Source organism: Bidens hawaiensis, unplaced genomic scaffold (genome assembly GCF_021521415.1).
Source record: "Bidens hawaiensis isolate Kalapana, Puna unplaced genomic scaffold, B.hawaiensis_p1.1 tig00019320_1, whole genome shotgun sequence".
NCBI classification, from domain to species: Eukaryota; Viridiplantae; Streptophyta; class Magnoliopsida; order Asterales; family Asteraceae; genus Bidens; species Bidens hawaiensis.
Window position 1 is genome coordinate 115920 of NW_027492928.1, and position 18748 is coordinate 134667.

Below are 18748 nucleotides of genomic sequence, written 5' to 3' on the forward strand. Positions count from 1 at the left end.
AAATCCGGTGAGTGTAATGCTGCATCGAAACCAGGACCAACACTTTCAGATTTTTCTAAACTATCATAACTAAGATATTCAACTTCTTCTCCAGGAAACATACACAAAAATATGTCATTAATTTCTTCGAATTTAAAGGTGCAAGTTGGCCCTTTCTTGGAAATATGAAATATCATTACATTTTTCCAATAACAAAAACAATCAAATCAGAAAGAGGATCGGAAGAATCACGAATCAAAAGATCATCTAGTATCTCTATAATGGCGTTACCGTCATGTCACCACCAAGTTTTCCTTCACCGAGCTCCAACAGCCATTCAACAAATCTAATGGTGTCTTCCAAATTTGATGATTGACATCCGACAGTTAACCTCATATTTTTGGTTAACCTAAGAACCTTGCATTTGGTCCAAATGTGGGATGAACTAAGTGAATCATTAACAATGTCACTACGTGACCCATGTTGTACCACGGGTAGGATTTGCCTGAAATCACCACCAAAAACAATCACTTTACCACCAAATGGATGTTGACAGTTGCTACAATTACCATCTTTTATAACATCTTTTAAAGTCCTATCCAAGGCTTCAAAAGCATGTTTATGTATCATTGGACCCTCGTCCCAGATAATGAGATCAGTTTTGTTGATTAACTTGCAAATATATGGATTTCATTTTATTGAACATGTAAAATCCTCAGTTAGATTTATAGGAATTAAAAATCTAGAGTGAGCGGTTCTACCTCCCTCAAGTAACAAAGATGTTATACCGCTGGAGGCAACGTTTAAAACAATTTTACGTTTTGATCTTATGGAAGCCGATAATGTCTTCCATAAAAAAGTTTTTCCCGTCCCTCCATAACCGTACACAAAAAAAATACCACCCCTCTTTTGGTCAACTACTTCCATTATTTGATTATATACATCTCGCTGCTCATCTGTTAATGAAATAAAAAGACGTTCAAAGTCACCAGTCATGACTTCTGTGTCATACGCTAGCTCCTCATTCATAAAACGATTTGTTGATGCCAAAATACAATCATCATCAGGGAAAGGCATTGTAGGAAAACAACGGAGAGTACAATTATTTCTGAAAAGGAAGTTCTCAATTTCAAGTAACGCGAGGTTCTTTAGTTGTGTCTCTGAAAGCACCAAATCTGTAACGATAGATAAAATATTTAAACTGACTATTTAACTTAACATTTTTATGAATGTAGTGAAAGAAGTTCAAAAAATAACAAATTAAAAATAATTTGTACCTAAATTTTTCTGGTCATTTTGTTGTTTGTAAAGAATTCCATCAATTAAATAATGCCAACAATTTTCCCATACGTCGTCCGGTCTAGATAAACTGTATGTGATTAACATTGTAGCAAATAAACTACGTAAATAATAACCACTTGCAGTATGACTTGTTTCTTCAATAGCTTCTATATACTCGTTGTCATCGTCTAGAAGCCCTCTTTTATAACACGCATCCCTATAAGTAGCACACACTTCACCATCAACAGTACGAATATCTTCAAAACACATAGGGCCTTTAACCTTGTTCAACAAAATTCTTAGATAGTATGCTTCATTGAAAGCCGGAGGGACATGATGAACACGACCAATTAAGAAACCTCGTTTACGTAGGTCCCAAACCCTTTCATTGGGTTTCCAAACAAATTTTGTTGGAAACTCAGCGTAGGTTAGTGCTCGAGCAAGACCATATTGCTGATTACACTCCATCCAAGCAATGAATTTTGTAGAACCAACACTCGATTTGTTTAAAACATCTTCCACGTCGTCATCATCTGCGAAAACAACTGTTTGTTGTCCAGGTAAATGAAACGGAAGCCGAGTCACAGAAGGTACTCTGTAATGGACGTCAAAAGCAAAAATTCTCCATGCAGCCTCACATGCAGAGAGATATTTGCAATCATAAAATGCCTTAACTTCGTCGACCACTTCTCCTTGATTGTCAGTCTTGTCTTTTGCAAGTGATATAGTAGCACGATCCGGGCCTTTATTAATGTAGTTAAACAAATACTTAATCGAACCCTCTTGATTACACCATTCAACATTGATATGGGCCTGATATTTTTTTAACAATCTGCTGTTATATGGAACAACATGTCTGTTGTCTAAATTCACCGCAGACTTGACAACAACATTCCCCAAATCTCTTATTCGGTAAACAGGAAACCCATTCGAATCAATTGACGTCTCGTTCTGAAATTTATTTGGGAATTTTTTAGAACACGAGTTACCGTCCATGCACGAGCATTTTGGATTAGCCACACCTCAAGGACCATGCATCATGTGGTCGCTTATAAGAGAATACAACTCTGGATCTTCATTCGGATCTGGAATTTCTGCTGAAATAAATTTGTTTATATTCTCAGGATTATGAATTTTATGTTCGGAATGCAAAAACAAAGCCGTAGGAATTTCAACCCCTAGATTATATACACGTGTTACACACGGGTGGAAAAACATGTTAACAAACATAATAAATTTAAACAACAAATTTAAGCACAAAAAACTTCTTCAACTTTTGGATCAAAACATTAACCATTTACAATGTCTAGATATTAAAAGTTTAAAGTTACTATAAGTTAGTGTACACCAAACCACAAAAAAAAAACATCAACAAAAGACCTAAACATGTTCTTTCATATTAAACCACCATCAACTTCTTCAAATATTCTAACAAAAGAAACTCATGTTGCTTCACCACCTGAAAATTAAAAAAAACAATATAATCCAAATTAAATATACCATTAAAATAATAACATGTTTAATAATGAAAGCACGTGTTACACACGGTTGAAAATTATAATAAAAGTAAAAAAAATATATAGCATGTGATACGTAAATTGAGTTATATTATATAATGATTTTTATTTATGACTTTTATAATAAGTTTTTGATATATTTATACACTATTAATTATAAACTATAATTTGCAAACAAAACATTGGTGTTTGATTTATTTTAAGACAAAACATTCATACCGATATTATTATACATTTTATGTGTATAAAAATGATTTTTATAACAAAATGCTGTCACATATTAAAAAAATGTCTTTCTATAATGTTGGAAGAATTTGAGACGAAGACTCAAACAATAATGTAAGATTTCAATATCTTTCAATGGCTAGTTACCTGTATATCATACGCATGAAAATTGTATATAAATATATATAGCGACAATGATAGCAGTAGCAGTAGCAGTAGCAGTAGCAGTAGCAGTAGCAGTAGCAGTAGCAGTAAATTGATAGTGTAATATTTATAAGAACAAATACTTTTACATTCATTAGAAGGTATTATATTGTTTTTATTAAAATAAAATAACACACAACAACAAATTAATAACGTAAAATGCCAAACTTAAAAACATCTTTCTAATTTAATCCATGAAGCCAAAAAGATATATCAATAAAAACTACATCATGATATATGAAGTCATAAAGTCTTGTTTATTAAACAATCATCAAAATAGTAAGAAATGTGTTGTAATTGTTTATACTTATAAAGAAGAAAACTAAAATCACTACAAAATCAAATTCAATGTATTGTTAATAAGAGAAATAAAGGTACAAATACAATTCACAAACTTATAAACAAATCATAAATATCTATGTACATTTGTAACATCCTAATATTCTAATAATAAATAAAGAAATTTGCTTTAAATTGTCGTGCGTTTAATAATATTTACTAACGTCTAATATGGAAAAGATCATGGACTTGGATTTAATTAAGATGGAATAAGGGTAATGGGCCTTAGGTCCATGAGCCTTAAGGGGTATAAATACCTCCTTAAATCACTTAAACCCTAAACCATCATTCATTTCCATCTTATTCTCTATACATTCAAAACACACACACATACACTACACCATATTTCGGCCGAGAGAAAGAGAGGTGAGGTTCGAGCAAGCACACGCGATTCAAGATAGATACAAGATCTAGAGCCCTTAAGCAAGCTAAACGAGACCGAAGAACGTATAAAGGTAAGCCGTTTTACCTTTAAAGTTTACGTTTTTATACACTTTTAGTCTTGAATCTTGAACCTAGAATAGATCGAGTATAAACGAAGGATAAAGTTGTAAACTTGATAGTAAATATGAGTGTAATGAACCCGGAAATGGAAAAGGCTCGATTAAAATGGAACCCTAAGATCTAGTGTTAAACGTTCTATCTTAAAGGTTTAAACTTTACACTTATCCGAGTCAAGTCTTGTCGGAGATTGGCTATGGGAATGTTTACGAGGATGGTTAAAAGGTTTATACGTTGAAATATAGCCGATTAGCGGAGTTAAAACCAAACCAGTGGCCGTCACTGGATAACTTCGCTGTAAGCAGGTTCATGGTAGGCAACTTCGCCTGCAAAGCTAAGTTCGCTGGAGGATAACTTCGCCTAGCAACAACTTCGCCTATCTATATGTTCGCCAAGCCATAACTTCGCCTGGTGATAAGTTCGCTTAACACTAAGTTCGCTTAATGTTAAGTTCGCTTAACACTAAGTTCGCTTACAGTAAGTTCGCTTAATGATTAAGTTCGCTTATCGTTAAGTTCGCTTAATGATAAGTTCGCTGGAGTTAGCAAATTGGAAAATAAATTAAAAACCTAATGAAAAATGTGTTAAGACAGTTAATGGAAATAAAATTTTTCTAAGCTGACCTGGCAGCTCGACCCCAGCCAGTGGCTCTGCCCCTTGGACCCTGCTAGGGGCTGCCGCCCCTAGACCCCGCTGCCAGGGGCGCTACCCCCGGACCCCCGTTCGTTGTGGGTTATATAAAGATAGAAATACAATATGAGTAGTAGTAGTTAATTGATACATGTAAATATTACAGTTAGCCGTGCACAGCTCAAGAAGGGAATAACGATTAACGGAGAGCATAACAGGATTCAGGTGAGTTTCTAGCCCCTTTCCTTGTTATGTTTTCGGGGCTGTGTGCATACTCGATGTGATAGTTAATACACTTATCTTAAGTGATAAGTGTATGCCTTGTATGATTTAAGTATGATGATTGTTTGACGGTGCGTGAACGATCTTCGGATATTGCATGTACCGTCAGTGGCGGACCCGGGATTTTTTGTCAACGGGGTCCCAACTTTTTCGGTTTACAATTTTCAGGTCGGTCGTTATTCGGGTCTGGTCGAGACGAGTAACATAATAAAACACGGAAATATGGTGTCATTGGAAACGAGTAAGTAGAAAGAATCTAGATTAGAAACTAGATAGAACATACATTTTTAATTCATTTTTGTTCATACTCGAAAAACATAAACATAAGCTATATATATATATATATGGTCTTACATAAATAACCAAGACATGAAAAACTAACTCTAACACAAATAAATGATTAATTATAATATACATACATAAGATAATTAATAAAAGAATATGTAAAACCCATGTTGTTATTATATATGTTGGATGGTGATAATGACTATATGAGAGAAACTAAAAAAAACACAAATACCCTAACTAAATAACTAATATTGACTAGGATATAAAAAAACAACAAAAACTGAGTATGGAGAGGCTTGAACCTGCAACCTCTCAAAGAAAAAACAAGGGAATTTCCACTAGACCAGTTTAGCCTTAATAGTATGGGTTCCAAGTATTAATTTTTATGGGGTCCTTACAAAATTTAGTATACCGTCTCTAAGTATTTTTTAAAAAACATTGGTGTCCCGGGACCCCGATGGGACCTATGTAGGTCCCCCCCTGTGTACCGTCAGGTGGTAGTTAAGATATGATTGGTAAGTATGATGAAAAGTATGATGTATGTATGAATATATGATGTATGCATAATGTATGTATGTTATGATGATGGTACGTGAACGCTCTTCGGAGATTGCACGTATTGTCAAGGAAAGTATGTATGAACAGGTACGGTACAATTACATGAAACAAAGGTACCAGACCCTATTAATATCTGTGATGTTAGGGAGCAGACCCTAATAATATCTGTGATGTTAGGGACCAGACCCTTACAATATCTGTGACGTTAGGGACCAGACCCTTACAATATCTGTGATGTTAGGGATCAGACCCTTATAATATCTGTGAGGTTATAGGGCGAAAGGCTCTTTAAAACGTATGATTATGTATGTAAAGAAAGTATGAAGGTAAGAATGAAAGTATATGCACTTATGTGCACATGAAACGAAGTTAAGAGGTTAAGTATGAAATGTAAGAAGGTATTGTATGATTATGTGATTAACTAGAAGTCACTCAGCGTAGCTGACTTTTAGTATGCACGCAGGTGAGTAGAATGAGGCAGGTAGCTTGAGGAGGACACATGGCAGAGTTGGACGAAGCTGGCATCTAAGGATTTTGCTATGATGTTTTATTTTAAAAGACTATGTTTTGTTTTTAAATGACTATGAATGCTCGATAAGACAAGAATTATGGTTATGGAGTGTAATGGTTTGAATGTTTTTAATGTTCCGCGAATGTTTTAATTAACTCTGATATTTAGAACTGCGTTTATGAGTAAATCCAACGTTAAAGTAGGGCTACCAGTAACGGGGCCTTACAACATTCTTGGAATGAAAGAATGAATTTTATAATAAGAATTATATAGAGATAGTTATCATATTATCATACGGTTAATAATAGAAGTTGTTTGATAAAATTATTACACGATTTTTATTTATAAATGATTTAGATAAACTTTAAGGATGTAATCGAATTAATTATTATGACAGTTTTGTCTAAATTTGAATATTAAAGTGTGTAAGTTTCGGTTTAATTTAAATATTCATATTTTGTAAAATTTGGTTACGAAATAAATCTGAATATTAAAGTGTGTAAATTTCGGTTTTATTTAAATATTCATATTTGTCAAATTTGGTTACGAAATGATTTATATATGAAAAATAAATATGTCTATTTAGTTAAAAAAATAGTATAACTTAAAAATAACTTGTGACAATACGAATTCATACCGAACAAATTTGATACTTTTTTAAAATTAAAACAACACGTTTCGAAATAGATACAAAATATTTAAAAAAATGGTTAATTGATCAACTTTAAAAAATTATGGAAAGGTTTTTTATTTTTGAAATATTATAATCGGGGGTTTATTTTAGACATTAATTTTGACATTTAGATATAATAAAAATGGTCAAATATAAGGAAATGAAAAGTTTGTTGAGATTGAAAACTATGTAAAGCTTAAAAGTTTGTGTTTAATTTGTAAAATTCCATATTTAATAGGGTTTAATTATGTTATGACTATTAACCATAAATGTAGGTCCCCCCGGGGCGTCGCCGATCGATACAAGATCCGCACGAGGTCTAGGAGTGCGGAATCCTCCTAGACTCGTTTATGGTGTAGAAGACGAAGAACACGATTACACACATACACATACACGAACAAACACACGAACAGGATAAACACATCTGCAGATCATTTATATAATAATCATAACTCGTTACATACCGAACATAAAAACAAATGACACGGCCAACCCGAGGTGAGCTCTACCTCGGGTCGTCCCACACGACTCTCCCTCTCGGTTTCTCTCTAGACAAATAAACTAAACACAAAAACTCTAACTTTTCTGGATTCCTAACCCTAAACACGACACACATATATATATATAAACTTCGCAGGCTTGGGCCTATAGGCGAAGTTATTACAACTTCGCCTATGGCGCCTGCGGCGCTGTCGTGTGTTTTTGTGTTAAAAAAAAAAAAAAAAAAAAAAAAACGTCACTATCGCTTAGAATTATGTCGGTTACTTCAGTTTGAATGACATACCTTCGGATATGTTTGGTCCTTATTTCTACTTGTAGAATATAAGGATAGCCATTAACCAGATAACTGAAACTGATCGAGGCGGTTTATGATGTGTTTTTATTCTTTCGCTGAAAATTACTCGATCATACTTAGTTAGAAGGACACATACTTGTATGTGGTTGGTCCAGCTGATCCATTGGATCTTCGGGATAGCCGTTTACCTGAAGACTTTGATTTGGTCGGGGCGATTGAAGTTAAAATTTTTTTTTCTTTCCAGGAGATGAAATTATTTTTCAAGTCTACTACTTCGTAAGAAGTTACTTTACTATGTTTAACAGAAAATTGATCCAACCTTGGAAGGTGATAGATATACTGATTCTGTGTGCTTAACTAGTGAAGTTATTAGGCCTAAAAGACTTTAGAACAGTCATTGTATGTCATGGTAGCTTTTTATGGTGCGTAAAAGTAGAAGTGATACTAACTAAATCTACTCGATTTTAGGTGGAAACTCCTTAAGAGTTGTGCAAGTCTTCATACATATCTTTCCGAATGATAGGCAGAAAAGCGATTACCCAGTCATACACGAGCCCGTGAGTGTTCTGATTCCTGTGAAGATAACGTGTCAAGACACTGCAGTGATCCAGATTCGGGACTTGCAGTTGTTTTCTACTTGAAGTTGTGTATATACATGTTAAAAAAAATGTATTCTAGAGTTAATAATGTTAATGATTCTCAATCAAGACGCAAGAAGGTGAACGGGAAGCAGAGTCTAAGATCGAAGAGTAATTACTATTTAATCAGACACTACGGGTCGAGGTCAATTCGGGGTGACTTGGGGAAAGCCAAATACGCTTTGAGAATAGATAGGAGACATCATAATCTCTGAGTTGTTGCCCACTTAAGTTTTGAGCTTAATTGAACCTAACTCGTATCACAGAAACGATGAAAACCATTTTAAGTATATTACCTGCTTACAACCTATCTCTTTATGTCATAATACAGCTGAACATGGATCTGTGTGACAGTCACGTAATTAGTATGATTCCTGTTCGGATCTTTTCTAAAACATGGTAGTCCCTGTCAAGACTGAAATTTGATCCCGTGTACTTTTATTTTAAAAGTTTTTCTACTTATGTAGTTGTATTATTTTATACGTGGTTACTTGGTCTTGATCGTATCATTTAACGCTTTAAAGGATGTTTTAAAACTTAATTGCAATTTGTTCAAATTATGGGGTTTGTTTTGAAAATTTTCATATATAGGCGAACTTATCCATAACTTCGCCTGCAATAGGCGAAGTTATCCACAACTTCGCCTGTATAATCTGTGACCCTATATAAAGAAGTTGTAAAGGTCAGACTTCATTATTTCTCAAACACAGCGAACTTATCCTCTCCGAAACCTAGGCGAACTTATTGAGAATATATCATCGATCATCTGTGTTAACTTTCTTTTGATTCTAATCCGATTTCAAGGTGTGTAGGGTTCTTTCATCGTATAATCAATGTTTTTGAGGTTGATCATCGGTCGTTTCGACTCGATTATCGACCTCGTCTTTCGAAACCTTAAACACCCGATTTCAAACTTGTTATTATGTGGTAGTAATTTACTTGAACGTCTAAAACTTCATAAAATCATGTGTTACGGAGTCCTCGATCTCCAATTTCATCATCTACACGTCGTTCGATAAACCTAACTGTTGCCGATTCGAATTCGGCGAAGTTATAGTTTAGGCGAAGTTATCCGTAACTTCGCCTGAGGTCTAACTTCGCCTGATAATTAATTTTGAAACAGTTTAGGAGGCGATGTTGTGGTTAGGCGAAGTTCTCTTTAACTTCGCCTGGACCATTTTACTTAACAGTTATCAGACGAAGTTCAAGTTGAAGCGAAGTTGTTTCCCAACTTCGCCCCACTTTTAACTTCGCCTTTACATAATAGATCACAACTTCGCTCATGGTAACAGGCGAACTTGTGATTTGCTTTGACGTTTATCTAACTTAGCCTGTTTCTTGCAGATATGGCTGCTGTTGCTGGAGCAGGTGGTGCAGGTGGCGATGACGGAGGTGATAACCAGAGACAGTTCTTCCCGGGTCATAACATGTATATAACATTAGACCCAGAGGCGAGCGGAGTTGATGATTTCCGCGAAATCATCACGTTTCTGTTACGCTCGCGGATATTCCACGCGATTACAACAACTCTGCCGATATCCTTGCCCGACATTGAGGATTTTTGGCAGACTGTGGAATATGACTGTAGAGTCGAACCCCCGGTGATGCGCGCAACAGTAAACAATCAGATTGTTCAGTTCTCTTCTGAACAAATCCGGGCGGCTTTACGGTTTGGAAATGAGACAAGGGATGACCCGACAGAGTTTGTGGCTCCTTTCCGTGATGGAGCGTTTTTGAGGATGGGATACTCTGGTCCCTTGGGGGATACGCAGAGAAGGAAAGGATTTTTGCTTGACCAGTGGCGCTTTCTCATGCATGTCATGATTGTATGCATGTCAGGGAGAAAGGCGGGCACTGATGGCATGGGTGCGACCATGCAGTCGGCGATGACTGCTCTGACTTACAACAAGCGATACAGCTTTAGTCAGATGGTCTTCTATGAGATTGATCGTCAGAGAAGGGCGATGGCGCGTGAGATATTCATCATGTATCCAAGATTCCTACAAATGATCTTGAATCATGTTGCTCCTACGCTACCTCAGCGCCGTCCAATCAGATATGTAGAGAGTGTGAACAAAAGAATCTTCGCCCAATGCAGATCTTCGAGTGCGAGGAGCAAACCTGAGCTCCGTCCTCGCCATACTCCACTTTTGGGTACTTGATCAACCCGGGGTATGTGCCTGCTCGTGGGGGCGAGTTTAGGGACCCGGCACCACAACAGGCAGGAGCACCTCAAGCTATACCTGCTGCTCCTGTTGTGTCACCGGAGGAGAACGTTGACCTTGACGCAGCGTTTGGCGGTCAAGGATTTTTTGACATGGAAAAGGTTGATTCAGAGGAGAATGTACAGGTCCCGGTTGAACGTGCTTCGGGTGTGAATGTTACTAGGGCAGCTACAACGGTGGCTGGCTCAGATTCTGATGATGAAGTGGCCGAAGCGAGACAGATTTTGGTAACACATGAACGGACTCATGGGAAGAGAAAGAGAACTGATGATGACAGCGAGTCAGACTATGAGGAAGAGGTACAACAGTTAATCCGGAAGTCAAGAAGGGAACGGATAGGTGCAGGATCGGGAGCCGGTGAGAGCTCTAGGGTGGCCACCAGCACTATCCGGTATGACAATGGTTCCCTCATTATTATAGGTTATAAGGCCAAGCGCTACGGTTGTTCCCGTGGTGGCTACCTCATCTACATTTGGCCTCCCACCCACTACTTTCCAACTTTCGGCTCCTGAGATCGTTTCGTTGCCGCCTCTGACTGTTATTCCATCGGAGGTCGTGGCACAATTTATCGAGTCGACTGTTGTGGCCACAGCAGGCTTATCGGTGACGATACCACCTTGTAAGGCCCCGAACCCGGTAGCCCTACTTTAGCGTCGGATTTACTCATAAACACAGTTCTTCAAATCAGAGTTTATTAAAACTTTTCGCGGAATATAAAACATCAATCATTTGTTACAAAACGTTAAACCTTTTCTTTGATACCATAACACAAAACTTTATATTTAAAACATCTTTACTTCTTTCTTCAGATGCCAGCCGTTCAATCCATGCCGTGTGTCATCCTCATGCTAACTCTGTAATCAGCTCACCTGCGTGCATACTAAAAGTCAGCTACGCTGAGTGAGTTCTAGTTAATCGAACGCCATACAATACATACACATACATACATATCCGTAGATACATATCCATACTTCACTAGTTACCCTTTTGTTCTACTTACATACTTGCTACCATACATACATACATATCTACAATCACTAACCTCAGTCTACCGAGAGTACGTTCATAGTTCACCGTCTATACCTGTACTCAAGGTCGTGAACACGTAAAAGGTCCACAGTCCTTACCTATGTTCACCATTTAGGGTACGTGCAAGGTCCGCAGTCCTTCCCTATACCATCCTACATCCACAACACGTACAAGGTCCACAGTCCTTCCCTATGTTGCAACCTAATTCATAGCACGTACGAGGTCCGCAGTCCTCCCCTATGCTACCACATCACAAATACAGCACGTATAAGGTCCACAGTCCTTTCCTATGCTGCAACCTAATTCATAGCACGTACGAGGTCCGCAGTCCTCCCCTATGCTACCACATCACAAATACAGCACGTATAAGGTCCACAGTCCTTCCCTATGCTGATGCCTATCTATAATACGTATAAGGTCCGCAGTCCTTAACTACGTTGTCGTCTATTATCTGTAACACGTATAAGGCCCACCATCCCTATCTACGTTTACATCTATCATCTACATTACGTATAAGGCCCGCAGTCCTTAACTACGCCATCACCAACCGAGTCTATGTCCGACAGAAGCTAGAGGGATTTGCCATCCTAACTTACTATGTCGAACGTAGAACTCACATACCATTCGTGTACCTGTATACACATACTTCACATATACAATAATTACATTATAGCATAAGAACACTCTAGGCGTTCTTTACATCATTCATTTAACAACCATACCCCTTGTCGATACGTGCAATATCCGAAGATCGTTCACGCCCCGACAAGTATTCACTTGTAATGTTCATATATCTTCAATATATAATATTCGTACCTTTATTTTTAACCTGACAGTACGCGCAATATCCGAAGATCGTTCGCGTACCGACAAGCAATCATTCATATCCATCACATATATCACATATGGCATACACTTATCACTTAGGATAAATGTATTAACAACACATCGAGTATGCACACAACCCCGAAAACATAACAAGGAATGGGGCTAGAAACTCACCTGAATACTGTTACGCTCTCCGTTAATAGTTATTCCCCTCTTGAGCTGTGCACGGCTAACTGTATAATATTTACACGTATCAATTAGCTACTACTACTTATGTTGCGTTTCTATCTTTATATGACCCACAACGAACGGGGGTCCGGGGGCAGCGCCCCTGGTAGCGGGGTTCTAGGGGCGGCAGCCCCTAGCGGGGTCCAAGGGGCAGAGCCCCTGGCTGGGGTTAAGCTGCCAGGTCAGCTTGGAAAAATTTTATTTTCGATAACTGCCTTAACACATTTTCCATTAGGTTTTTAATTTATTTTATAAACGAACTTCGCTTCAGGCGAAGTTAAACCTTAGGCGAACTTGGCTTCAGGCGAAGTTATACCTTAGGCGAACTTGGCTTCAGGCGAAGTTAAACCTTAGGCGAACTTGGCTTCAGGCGAAGTTAAACCTTAGGCGAAGTTAAACCTTAGGCGAACTTGGCTTCAGGCGAAGTTAAACCTTAGGCGAACTTGGCTTCAGGCGAAGTTAAACCTTAGGCGAACTTGGCTTCAGGCGAAGTTATCCTTAGGCGAACTTGGCTTCAGGCGAAGTTATCCTTAGGCGAAGTTACGCTTGAAGGCGAAGTTACGCTTGAAGGCGAAGTTCATCAGGCGAACTTAATCTTGCAGGCGAAGTTGTCGCGCTGCAGATCTGTTTGCCCATAACTCCTTCGTTTCTTAGCCAAATAACTCGATTTTGGTACCCACGGAACCGTATGATCGGCGCCTACAAATCCCAACCATCAAATCGGCCTAAAATCGACGTTTTAGGGGTCCGATTTGGGCAGTTTGGGTTTCGGGTCCGGTTAACCCATCCAATCCTAACCATTTTCAGTAATATTAGCTTTGTTGGATTTGTTCTTACCTTACCAACTCAGATCTATCAACAAAATCTCGGGTCTCGGCTTCGAATCTTGATCGGTTAGAATGTGTGTGTTTTGAGGAGTGTGTGGAGTGTGTGTGGAGTTTGGTGAGAAAATGAGATATTTTGGGATTTTGGGGGTATTTATATCCCTGAAATCCCATTCTCATTTAACCTATCACAATTAACCCAAGTCCACAACCCACATCCATTACCCAACACTAGCCCGACTCATACCAACTCCTATTCAGTTATTTATTTCCTGATAACCCGAGTAAACTTTCCTATATTAAATAGTAATATAATTAATATTACCTTTGAAATTTCGGGATGTTACACACCTGCGGTTATGTCTATTTCTACTTCTGAGGTCCCGGTTACATCAGAAATCCCTCTTCAGTACGCTCTGATACCACTTGTAGGTCCCCCCGGGGCGTCGCCGATCGATACGAGATCCGCACGAGGTCTAGGAGTGCGGAATCCTCCTAGACTCGTTTATGGTGTAGAAGACGAAGAACACGATTACACACATACACATACACGAACAAACACACGAACAGGATAAACACATCTGCAGATCATTTATATAATAATCATAACTCGTTACATACCGAACATAAAAACAAATGACACGGCCGACCCGAGGTGAGCTCTACCTCGGGTCATCCCACACGACTCTCCCTCTCGGTTTCTCTCTAGACAAATAAACTGAACACAAAAACTCTAACTTTTCTGGATTCCTAACCCTAAACACGACACACACATATATATATATAAACTTCGCGGGCTTGGGCCTGTAGGCGAAGTTGCTCTAACTTCGTACTTCCACAACGCTGAACAGAATTGCATAGCGACGGTCACAAAACATGCACCAACAGACTCCCCTTTGACCGTTGCTCTCAATTCTAACAAACACAAAAGATCACCTGTTACAAAACATGCACTAACAATAAATTAAGCAATTATAGTGACTATTTAAAATTTGAAATATAAATATAAATTCGAAATGATTTATTTCAAATTCCGTATTTAAGCAACAACTTACTATATTTTCAGTAACATTAAAATTAAAAGTATATGATTATCTAATTATATAACTATAAATACAGATATAACTATCTAATTATATAACTATAAATAAATATAGAAGTTATTATAAACCATAGATATGTTCAATATTATATACATAGTTATGCATAAACTAGGGATCAGTTAAAAATATTTGTGTTTATTTTATACATTCATTTTGACATAATTAAAAGGTTTTATCTTCTTACCACTATTATATGCACAAATTAAGAACTAACGGTTTTTATTTTAAGCCAAAATTTTGACATAATTAAAAGATTTTATTATAATCTTGCATTTAAATTCTAACAATATTATGTAACGATTAATTGGTATTTAAATAAAAAGATGGAAAGTATTTTGATAATAGAAAAGTTTTAATACGAGTTTTATTTTAACAATTAATTTTGGCGTAATCAAAAGATATTTTCATTATACCGCTATTATGCTCATGACTATGCATAAATTAAGGATCCGAGAATTTTATTTTAAGCAACATTTTTGACATAATTAAAATATTTTAATATAATCTTGAATTATTACAAAAACATTAACCTACAAAGTATTTTAAGATTTAAAAACTTTTAATGCGAGTTTTATTTTAAGCATTCATTTTGACACAATTAAGATGTTTTCATCTTACAACTATTATACTCATAATTATGCATAAATTAAGGAACAAATGGTTTTATTTTAAGCAATAATTTTGACATAATTTACATATTATTATAATATGATATTGAATTCAAATTCAATTAGAATCATATAACCATTAATTGATATTTTAATGGAATTTTAAAAAAATCTTGATAGTATTTTGATATTGGAATATTTTTAATAACGGATTTTTAACTTCAAATAACATTATGTAACAATTAATTTGTATTATAATTGATGTTTAACCTTAAACTAGAAAGTATTTTAAGATTGGAAAATTTTTAGTGCATAGTTTTATTTTACGCATTCATTTTGACATAATTAGAAGGTTTTAATATTAGAACTATTATATGAATCTATAATTATGAATAATTTAAGTACCAAAGGGTTTTATTTTTAACCAATAATTTTGACATAATTAACATTGATAATATAATATTGAATTCGAATTCAAATTCAAATTGAATCGTGTAACAATTAATTGGTACCTTAATGGAATTCTAAAAAAATGTTGGAAAGAATATTGAGATTGGAAAACTTTAATGCGATATTTTTAATTTCAAACTGTATACAAAATGGAAAAATTTACATAACAATTCAAATTTAACATTGTATTATGGCAATAGTTCAAAAAATAACAAACAAATACAAGAAAATATCAATACTACTTTACATATTAAAAACCAAGAGAAATTAAAAAACTGGTTAATTACAATACCTTTATTTGATACAACCTATTAAAATAAAAAGAAAATATGATTAATTACAACCTATCAAAACATACATTTTTATCATATCTGTTAACAAAACATTACAAGATGACACCTTATAATGTCATCAAAACTAACAAATTTCAGCCCATACAAGTGGCCTTCAAATTCGTAGGAATTTTATAGATGCGTCTCGGCTGTGAAACAAAGTTTGTGTGGGCAGTCGATGTATTTGTAAGTAGACATATTTGCACCAAGTGAGGCCTTCCGGACAATCAAAGATTTATTCTCTGCAAGCCAAACATCATGTTTGGGAATGCAAGGCTTCCTTACATAGGCTTGCATTTTGTTGCCATGCCACATTATTATTAAGATTAGTAAATAGTTGTATGAATAATATAGTAAATCAATGAATGTGTTAACAATACCATTTCGTCTTGAACAATCATTTCGATGGACCAATCTTGCCCGGGCTTTGAGTTGTCCTTCAGCCGCCAAAATTTCAAAATACGGACTTTTAGGATACACTCACTGTTAAGAACATCGAGTTGGTTCAACATGGTGATATTTGTTGGCTCCATCTTGCTAGTGGTGAAAAATTTTTAAAAACACAAAAAACTTAAAATTAAATAACAATAACACTTTTAAGCCTAAAAAATTAAATATGAAAATGGAAGATATATAAACAACAAAAACTATAAACCTTGCCACACAAAACTACTCGTTTTTACTAAAGAGCCTTTGATGGTGTAACAATTAGGCTATCAAATGTACATATTTATACGCGAAGGATTTAGGGTAGAGTAAATTATAGAAGGAATGTATAAATGTAATTGATTATAAACATAAATTTAGGAAATTTCAAAATTTTTCAAAATAAATTATAGTAAGAAGGAATAGAATTGATATCGTAATTAATGGATTTTCAAATAATATGCAATGTTACATAATTAGATTCGAAATACAAATAATATATTTCCAAAATTTTGAATTTTATGTAATGGTAGTTCTGTAAAATGCAATGTTACATAATGTAAAAATGTAAGTTACTAATTATATAGTATGTATTGTAATTCATATAAGGTGTGAAAATAAAAAGTTACTAATTTATTTATATATATGTAACTCAATTGTTAATTAGTAAATCGTAATTCTAAGTCAATGTTTACAATAATAAGTGAATGGGTCAACAATGGATTTGTAACTCAATTGTTATTGTTAAACAATAATAAGTCAATGGATTTGTATTTTAATTCTTAAAAGTAAATGATTGTAATTAAATCAGTGGGTCAATGGGTCAACTAATGTAATTATAGTAAAACTTAATGATTGTTAATTAATTAAAATTTACATTCAAATTTAGACCATAAGTTATACAATAATTAATTCAAATAGGAAGGGAGGGGGGGATATCAAATTTAAAAATTTAGAAATCCGTAATTAAACCTTTCCTTAATAAAATTGGTCATCTTTTCCTAATTTCCTTAATTTCCTTACATATTTGACAAATTTAATTTCAATAATATAATATTTTAACAGAATTATAATATTTTAAATCGGTGATCTCTATATTATATATATATATATATATATATATTATTCGTAATCTATATATTAAATACGTAATCTCTTATATATATGAAATAACAAATAATTAATTAAATTATTTATTATATATCATCTATAAAATTAACACAGATGGCGAATGAAATCAAACAAAAAATAACAAAGGGGGTGAATGAAATCAACAAAAAATAATAAAATTTTAAAAAATAAATTTTAAGTATTCGTATTCAAACTATAGCTACGATTTTAAAATATTACATTAATTAGAATATTTTGTCTTGTTATTTAATTAATCTAAATTTACACGTTTAGGTAAATGTAATATTAAAATATTACATTATTACATTATTATTTAAGTATTCAAAATGAAAAATTAAAGATTAAAGGAAAGATGAAAGATAATAATTTAATAGCATTGATGAATTTTTTTTAATATATTATTGATTTATTTTATTCACTTGAAAATTAGAGAAGGCATTGATATATTTGAAAACTATGAGAATCAACCAATAGGAAAGAGGTATATGGACTTAAAGCTTATTGCTTTAATAGTATAGTTAGATTTCATACAATGGTTTTTATTTAATTTGCCTTTGGACCGATATCATCATTTTCTTGTAAATTTTGTTTACAAATATTACTTATAAGACTTTGTTGTTTCATCTTTCAAGTTCCTAGTTTTTGAAAGGACAAAATTTATACCATAAATCCATAATCAAATTTCAATTTACACAAAAACCCTAAATCCCTAATCAATTACAATTTTCCGTTTATATTATCCGAATATCCAACAAACCATAATCAATCATTCAATTGCTACCAATTTGGTGATGCTCCATTGCTAAAGACAAAGCCTTTAAAACACCTAGATTTGAAGGGATATGTCTTGGGTTCAAATCCTGTAGACAACAAAAACTAAAAGAAGTTAACTGTTAAAAAGAAATCATTTAATTGTCCATAAACAATTTCAAATTAACAATTTATATAAACAAATAAACAATTACAATTTAAGTAGAAGTAGAATAATACATAAACTGAACAAGTAGAATTCAAATTGTGGACGAGGAGTGAGGGGCTGAAGGAGCACCGATCGTTGGCACTTGCCTTCACCATACAGGGGGTTGGGACAATGTGGGGTGTAAGAGCATTCTCATCCCATCCATCATCTTCTTCCCAATCTT

At 34.8% G+C, this 18748-nt stretch overlaps 1 protein-coding gene across 1 annotated transcript; it reads right to left on the minus strand.

Annotated features, from left to right (window-relative positions):
- Positions 1 to 255: 255 nt before the first annotated feature.
- Positions 256 to 2256, minus strand: LOC143558073 (uncharacterized). Its single transcript, XM_077046995.1, has 3 exons — positions 1257 to 2256; positions 922 to 1154; positions 256 to 651 (listed from the first exon to the last, which is right to left on the minus strand). Exons 1-3 carry the CDS (start codon positions 2254 to 2256, stop codon positions 256 to 258), a joined length of 1629 nt encoding a protein of 542 aa, XP_076903110.1.
- Between the last annotated feature and the right edge of the window lie 16492 nt (positions 2257 to 18748).